This window comes from Erythranthe guttata, chromosome 5 (assembly GCF_056151865.1).
Source record: "Erythranthe guttata isolate IM_541 chromosome 5, IM_541, whole genome shotgun sequence".
NCBI classification, from domain to species: domain Eukaryota; kingdom Viridiplantae; phylum Streptophyta; class Magnoliopsida; order Lamiales; family Phrymaceae; genus Erythranthe; species Erythranthe guttata.
Window position 1 is genome coordinate 14,903,549 of NC_142537.1, and position 9,488 is coordinate 14,913,036.

Consider the following 9,488-nt stretch of genomic DNA (forward strand, 5'->3'; position numbering starts at 1 on the left):
ATACCCCGACTAAATCCTATAAATATAAGGGTTTGTTTGAGCCATTTTCCAATATATTTTTTAACATTTTTACTTGAGCCATTAAAATCTAACCAATTAGATGTTTTGGAGAAAAAAAGTACAATTAGCAAAATTTCCCAAGTAAAATGGACTGAAAATGGTAAAAAAAAAAATAGTGAAAAATGGTTCAAACAAAACCTTATATATATATATATATATATATATATATATATATATATATATATATATATATATATATATATATATATATAGGGTAAATTACAAACACCCCCCTGAGGTATGGTCAAATTACAAAAAAAACTCACTTGTTTGGATAATTACATCTACCCCCCTCAACTATGATTTTTTCATACATCTCCACCCTTATGGTGCCAAATTCAACATAATCATCTAGATTCCGTGAAATGTGCTCTAGTTTGTACTCGTTTTGTGTAAAATACAGTTTCCGATGCACCACAAACTGATATATACAAGCTAAAAATCACATATTATGATCATCTTGCTTCATAATGTAGAGTTTGAATGGGATAAAACGGGTACAAAAGTGATAATATTCCATATAATCTCTAAGATTCCACTAAATTTGAGGAGTTGAGGGGTGGTTGTAATTATCCAAACAAGACGGGTATTTTTGTAATTTAACCATACCTCAGGGGGTGTTTGTAATTTACCCTATATATATATATATATATATATATATATATATATATATATATATATATATATATATATATATATATATATATATATATATATATATATATATATATATGCTTTAACAAGGGTATTATTGTCATATTTTGGCAAAAATTAACAGTAGGAAGATTTTTGTAAGGCTAAATACAGTTTGCACCCTTAAAGTATAGGGGTGGTAACACTTACCCCCTTAAAGTTACAAATGTAACACTTACCCCCCTAATTAATGAATTTAAATGTAAAACTTTGATATTGAATGATGTGGCATTTTTGCTTCTCAAATTGTCCTTCTAGCAATTATATAAATAATGAATATGTAATAATAAAAAATTCGAAAACTTTGCAAAAACTTAATTTTATTATTTCAATATTGTGAATTTAGGAATGAATAAAATGGAATTTTAGTTTCATTTTTGTATTACCTTGTGTTCATTTGTAGCTAATAAAAAATGAACAATTATTCGAATTTTAATTATGATTTTATAGTTTATATAGTTATTTTATGTGTATATGACTCTAATGTAATCATCCCATTTTTTTACTTTGAGAATCACAAAATGTATTCAAAATTTAATAAGAAATTATAATTTAAACGTCTAAATATTTAAATATTTTTTTATTGAAATTTGTATTTAAGTAATTGAATTAAATTTCCAAATCAATAATTATTATAAAAAAGTTGGATGTTTAAGTCTTGAAAATATTATTTTTCTTTCAAACGTTTAACTATTTTATATATATTTTTTAATAATTGAGATTTTTGTTTATATTAGGGTCTATAGTAATTAAAATGTGGAGTTAAACATAAATCAAAATATTTTTTTAATAATTATTATATTTTATAAAATTTAGTTTTTGAAATATTATTGAAAATATATTATTATATATGCATCAATATAATAGCTAGAAGGACAATTTGGGAAGAAAAAATAACACATCATTCAAAGTCAAAGTTTTATCATTAAATTCATTAATGAGGGGGGTAAGTGTTACATTTGTAACTTTAGGGGGTAAGTGTTACCAACCCTATACTTTAAGGGTGCAAACTGTATTTAGCCCATATTTGTATTTATGTGTAGTATGTAGCGGTATATAGTATAGGGGTGTTTTTGTATTTGACCGTTTAATTAATTTTCAATAAACGTTTGAACTTGTCCCACTAAACAAAAGAGAAGGGAAAAAGTTAATGACTTTGACTTTTCCCCAATAAAAACACGTTGACCTTTCCCCAACTATTTCAAGCCCCAAACTTTGACCAAACTATTTTTCTGAATAATTCGCATTTTTGCCTGTTTTATTTTCACACATCATTTGATATCTCACTAACTAGTTTGGTTTATCTCCAAATTCTCTGTATTTAGGCTCTGACATTTATTATCGTTACTCAATATTTTATTCAGTGGTTCATTATTTGATGAGGTTTATAGAGTCTGCCAGGTTATATAATTAAAAATATAATTATCATGCAGTATAGTTTTAATTTTAATTTGTTTTCATATATTTCAATAATCATTATCTTCATTTTATATATTAAATAATTATGAATCCACTTATTATACTTGTGAAATCCCTAATTCGACTATCTCTCAGAGCAACTCCAACGGTAAAATATTAAGATGAATCATCAAATATTAAATTGGTGCTAGTTTTATTATTGTAATACCTATTTACTGCAACCACAAACACTAAATATATTATAAAATTTTAAATATAAGAAGACATTTATCTAAAATTGATAAATGTCAATCAATGATAGATTGTTTGAGTAGTTGATTTTGTATACATATTTTCGCCCATGATGCATTTTCACGTCCCGGAAGTTGAACATCAAAATAACTACTAATGTGATTCTCTATTCGAAATGAAAATTTGAGTTTTTGAGCATCAAAATAAAAATTAATTTAATTACATCATTGGAGTTGCTCTCTCAGCTAACCAACAAATTAAATTAAATTAATTTAATTAATTAATTAATTCCAATTTATAGATGGACAATTTGCACGACTAACCAACGAATTTTACCGAACTTTGAGAAATACAAAAATATACTAACATATTTTTTATTATTAGTTTTTAAAAATAAAATAAAATAATAATAATTACATATGAGTGGGGGTGGGGAATCAAATGATTGATTGGGTCAATTGAGGCGTTAAGCGCGTTGCGTTGACCCTCCAAAAAGAACTAGCCTTATAAATTGGAGCTTACATTTTCCTAAGTTTCAAGCAAAACATTTCATCATCACTTAGTTCATCACACTAAATTATTTCTTTACTTTCCCCCCCCTCAATTTTCTCGAAAATGAAGGATAAGTTTACAGGGACTATTCTGCAAAGCGATGCACTCGCCCAGGTAATTAAATATATATAACATATATGGCTGCCGTTATATGCAAGCCCATTTTTTTATTAGTTCAAGACCTCCAACATAAAAATACTAATTTACCCTTAATGAAATTAAAATTAAATAAAAAACACAAAACATTAAAACATAAAAAAAAAATTATTTTCTTTGTGCAAGACCAAATAAAATACATAAATCCAGAAATCCCTCTTCCTTATTTCACGACTTAAAAATCTCCTTCTTCTTCTCCTTCTTCTTCACAAACCCACCAAAAAATCCTACACACCAAAATTGATTGATTGGGTCAATTGAGGCGTTAAGCGCGTTGACTCTCCAAAAAGAACTAGCCTTATAAATTGTAGCTTACACTTTCCTAAATTTCAAGCCAAAACATTTCATCTTCACTTAGTTCATCAAACTAAATTGTTTCTTTACTTTTTTCCCCTCAATTTTCTCGAAAATGAAGGATAAGTTTACAGGGACTATTCTGCAAAGCGATGCACTCGCCCAGGTAATTAAATATATATAACATATATATTAATTCAAAATTGTTTACCTCATTATTATTTACTAGTATTTTCTTCCCGTGCGATGCACGGAATCGGATTTTAAAAGTGAAAAAATTGATCAATTTAACAAATCAAATTTTTATCTTTATTTCATAAGAATTGATGAAAAATAGGAGATTGAAACTGGAACGATTGTTCACGGTTCAGTGTCAATTTTGATAATTGTTGAAAATATAATTAGAAAATTAGTATAAAAAATATTAAAAATAAATAATTACAAAAATGTCATTAGGATTTCTTAGGGTTGCCCAGCGTTTCTTTCTTTTATATATAAGATATTTGTTTTAATAGTATTAATATTATTTGAATTTGCAGTACATATTGGAAACAAGTGCATACCCTAGAGAACATGAGCAACTCAAAGAACTACGAATGGCTACCGTCGACAAGTATCAGTGGTGGTACGATAATATATATATATATATATATATATATATATATATATATATATATATATATATATATATATATATATATATATATATATATATATATATATATATATATATATATATATATATATATATATATATTTCGAATATTTCGAATCTTCTATTTTTTATTTTTATTTTCTTATTATTAATAATTGATTGTTATATTTAATTTATTATTATTATAATTACAGGAGTATGATGAATGTAACTGCAGACGAGGGACAATTCATATCATTGTTCTTGAAAATGATGAATGCAAAGAAAACAATTGAAGTTGGAGTTTTCACTGGCTACTCTCTCCTCACTACTGCTCTTGCTCTTCCTGATGATGGCAAAGTAAGTAACTTATTTATTTTTTAAATAAGGGCAAATTATGGTCATCCTTGAGGTAATGTCAAATTACTGAAAAACTCAATTCTATTTGGGTAATTACAACCGCCCATCGATTATGTATTGTTTACACGTCCATTCTTGCGGTGTTAAATTTACCTATTAAAGGAAGAGTTTATCAGTAAGAAAATACATAGTTGAAGGATGGTTGTAATTATTCAAACATGAAAGGTTTTTTTGGTATTTTGACCTTATCTCAGGAGTGGCTGTAATTTGCTCAAAAACTAGTTTCAGTAAAAAATTGTGACTAATTTTTAATTTGTTTCGCGTAGATAATCGCAATTGACCCAGACAGAGAAGCATACGAAACTGGATTGCCATTTATCCAAAAGGCAAACATGGCACACAAGATTCAGTTCATTCAATCTGATGCCTTCAAAGTTATGGAGCAACTCAAGACCAACGTAATTTTCTCCTCCTACCTAATTAAAAAAAAAAAACAATTATGATGATTTTCTGTATTAATCGTTTTTATTTATTTTTTAGGGCGAAGAAGGAACATTCGATTTTGCATTTGTCGACGCGGACAAGCAGAACTATATCCACTACCATGAAAAACTATTGAAACTGGTCAAGGTTGGGGGAATAATCGCCTACGACAACACATTGTGGTCCGGAACTGTAGCCGCGTCCGATGACGATGAGATGGCGGAATATCTGAGGAGGGTTAGAGTCGACATTATGCAATTGAACACTTTCTTAGCGGCTGATTCTCGTATTGAACTCGCTCAGCTTTCTATCGGAGATGGGCTCACCCTTTGCAGGCGTGTCCAATAAACATTTCATATTTTTATATGTTTAATTTATATGAGTTTTATTCTCACTTAAGGATCGTAAAGCACAACTTAAATAATTGTATTGTATTGTTTATTCTGGAAAGTATCTATTTAAATATTTCTATTAATGTCAACATAATTAATCTACATTTCTTTACTTACTAGTATTTCACCCGTGCGTTGCACGGAGAAAAATAAACTTATGTAAGCGATTATCTCTTTATAACAATATCAATTCAAGTAAAATAAAATGGAAGAAAATAAAAAAACATAAACTTTATCTCTTAATTTAGAGTTGTAACATATGAAATTAAATTAAATATTACAAATAAGAACATGAAGCACGCAAAACACGATATCAAGATTAAGTGAAATCATTTAAAACATATGGTATAACACTATTGCTTGGATTGCAATCTACTATACCATGTGAATCTTCTGCAAAATAACTAAGGTAACAACAAACACGGTAGCAGAGAAGTAACACAATAGATATTCAAATAACCTACAAATTTATCACTAATGGCAATCAATTAGTGATGCACATTACTCAAACAACAATAAAACTTATAAATATTGCAAAAAGGTATGTTGTATATGCCACTACCAGTACTGATACCAATGTTGATACCAATACCAATACCAATACGGTTACCAATAGTGATACTAATTCGACTAATACTAATACTAATACTAATACTAATATTAATAGTGATACTAATACTAATATTGGTACTAATACTGGTACTAATACTAATATTAATACTATTACTAATATTAATACTAATATCGATACTAATACTGGTAATAATACAAATATTAATATTAACATTGATACTAATAATAATACTGAAACTAATACTAATACTCATATTCGTACCAATACCAATACTAATATTAATAATAAAACTAATACTAATACTAAGAATAAGACTAATATTGATACTAATACTAATAATAATATTGATACTTATATTGATAATTATAGTGATATAGATACTAATACTAATACTAATACTAATACTAATACTAATACTAATACTAATACTAATATTAATACTAATACTAATACTAATACTAATATTAATACTAATATTGGTACTAATACTAATACTGACTAATATTAATACTAATACCGATACTAATACTAATACTAATATTAATATTAATACTAATACTAATAATAATCCTGATACTAATACTAACATGCATACTCATACTCATACCAATATTAATATTAATACTAATAATAATACTAATACTAATACTAATATTCATATTGATACTAATACTAATTAATACTAGGAATAATACTAATATTGATACTACTACTGATAATAATACTGATACTTATATTGAAAATGATAGTTATATTGATACCAATACTAATACTAATACTAGTACTAATACTATGATGGAGACTAATATTGATACTAATACTAATAATAATACTGATACTTATAGTGATACTAATAGTGATATTGTACTAATATTAATACTAATAGTAATACTAATATTGATACCAAGACTAATACTGATACTAATAACAATAATAATCCTGAGACTTATACCGATACTCATGGTAATATTATATTAATACTAATATTACTACATATACTGATGTTGACACTAATATTGATACTCATAGCAATATTAATATTAATACTAATACTAATACTAATACTAATACTGGTATTGATATTGATATTGATATTAATACCGATACTCATACTGATACTCATACTGATACTCATAGTAATACTAAAACTAATATTGATACTCATACTAATACTGATACTCATACTAATATTGATACTCATACTCATACTGATATTCACAATCATACTGATACTCATACTAATAATGATACTAATATTGATATTGATACTAATACAGATACTGATAGTGATACTAATATCGACATTGATACTGATACTGATATTGATACTGATACTGATACCGATACTCATATTGATACTGATATTGATACAAATGTTGATAATGATACTAATACTGATGCGGATACGAATACTGAAACTAACACTGATACTGATACTGATACTGATACTGATATTGATACTGATAATGATAATGATACTGATACTGATACTGATACTGATACTGATACTGATACTGATACTGATACTGATATCGATACCGATGTCGATACCGATACTGATGCTGATACTAATGCCGATACCGACAACGATACCGATACTGATTTTGATATTGATTCTGATAAGTAGACTTATATTAATATTAATATTAATACTAATATTAATGCTAATATTAATACTAATATTAAAACTAATATTAACACTAATATTAATACTAATACTATTACTAATACTATTACTAATACTAATACAAATACTAATACTAATACTAATACTAATACCAATACTAATACTTATACTAATACTAATACTAATACTAATACTAATACTAATACTAATACTAATACTAATACTAATACTAATATTAATACTAATACTAATACTAATAGTAATACTAATACTAATACTAATACTAATACTAATATTAATACTATTTGTAATACTAATATGTTAATATTGTTAATGTTAATGCTAATGTACATATTCTAATGCTTATACAAATTTTAATGTTAATGTTAATCTGGATATGCTTATGCTGATTATAATTGTAATACTAATATTATCCAAATCCTTATCCTATTCCTAATCCTAATCATAACACTAATCATAATTCTAATCGTAATCATAATTCTAATCCTAAACTTATTTCTAACATTAATTATAATCCTAATAATTTTGAATCCAAGGTTATGAATTAAAATACAAAATTTTCGTAACACCATCAATCATACAATTATAATAAGTGAAGATTTTAAACTGAATTTAGATAAATTTAAATTAAATTAATTAGTATTAAAATTAAATTAAAAAATAAAACCATTTAGAGTTTCCAAGAAAATTGATATATTTATAGCATTTTATAAATGGTATGATATAAATATATAATAAAATAATTTAATATTTTTTAATTTTGAAAAATGGTGACATGTTTTTTGATGATTTATTTTCACCAATCAATTTGCCACATGAGATGAAATTGAACACATGTCACCAATTGAAATTGACAAATGTCAATCAATTAGGTGTGGAATTCGACTTTTATATATTATATAGATTATTATATTTTATTTTTATGTTTTTATTATTTTTATCGAAAGCTTACCCCTCCACATATATATTTCACTAAACCGCCTATGTCTATATGTAGTTATTTATCATAAATGATCTTTGTCACGATTCATGCAGATATATGCTCAACATTTTATCTTTCTTCAGCCTTAGTGGAGACACCACAAAATATGCAGTAATGTTATGTCTATGGGGCTCTCTCGACCTTATATCTGGTGATAAATATCGGATGAGTCTCCTGTTGACACGTGTATTTTTTTTGTATTTTTTCTAAAACTCCTATAGATTAATCCTAGCAGGGGAATATATAATAAATAATTAAATATAATACGTGTCGACAGAAGACTCACCCAGTATCTATGACCGAATATAGGGTCGAAAGAACAATATATATCGATAATGTATTGGCGAATCCACGAAATACGGAATATCACTTACTTAGATAGTTTGTAGTAGAAACAAATAAGCTCAATCACTTAACATGGATATGTATTATAAACAAATACAAATTTAATGTTTATAACAAAATTACCCACAAGCCTCTCAACCTAGTTTCTAATTGTAACACTAAATTGTGATTTCAAACTTTTTTTTTGTCTGCTGCGCCAGTCTCTGGCGCTGACTTTCTTTTTTTGTCTGTTTTTTCTTTTCGCCGCCTTTGACCAATCTTCGGCGGCATATAATTTTTTTATTTTATTTTTTAAATTTTTTCCTACTTTTCTTTTGCCGCCCGTCGCTAACTTTTGACAGTAATATTACTGTGGTTGACAGTAAAATTACTTAAACACAATAATATTATTGTCAATCACATCAATATTAATTTTTTCAGTCTTTTTATTTAATTTGATTTGTTGACCGGTAAATACAACAATATTATTATCTACTAATGTAATATTATTGTGGTTGACGGTCATATTATTGTCAAAATCACTAATATTTTTGTGATTCATATTAATATGAATGTCGAACACAATATCACTAATATTTTTGTGGTTCATATTAATATGAATGTCGAACGACAGTAATACTATAATTAATTACATCAATCTAATTGTTTTGGCTTTTATTCCGTTT

At 26.2% G+C, this 9,488-nt stretch overlaps 1 protein-coding gene across 2 annotated transcripts; it reads left to right on the top strand.

Annotated features, from left to right (window-relative positions):
- The first annotated feature begins 2,940 nt into the window (after positions 1–2,940).
- LOC105958577 (flavonoid 3',5'-methyltransferase) lies at positions 2,941–5,363 on the top strand. Of its 2 annotated transcripts, none has more exons than XM_088817746.1 (5): positions 2,941–3,069; positions 3,945–4,030; positions 4,255–4,399; positions 4,726–4,857; positions 4,940–5,363. In XM_088817746.1, exons 1-5 carry the CDS (start codon positions 3,019–3,021, stop codon positions 5,228–5,230), a joined length of 705 nt encoding a protein of 234 aa, XP_088673872.1. In that variant the 5' UTR covers positions 2,941–3,018; the 3' UTR covers positions 5,231–5,363. The 2 variants fall into 2 exon arrangements, with proteins under 2 accessions (XP_088673872.1, XP_088673871.1); XM_088817745.1 differs by lacking the exon at positions 2,941–3,069 and adding an exon at positions 3,452–3,571.
- The last annotated feature ends 4,125 nt before the right edge of the window (positions 5,364–9,488 follow it).

Coding starts and splice junctions, on each gene's coding strand:
- LOC105958577 (XM_088817746.1), top strand. CDS start 3,019: ATGAAGGATAAGTTTACAGGGACTATTCTGCAAAGCGATGCACTCGCC. Junction 3,070..3,944: donor AAAGCGATGCACTCGCCCAG/GTAATTAAATAT, acceptor TTGAATTTGCAG/TACATATTGGAAACAAGTGC. Junction 4,400..4,725: donor CTCTTCCTGATGATGGCAAA/GTAAGTAACTTA, acceptor TGTTTCGCGTAG/ATAATCGCAATTGACCCAGA.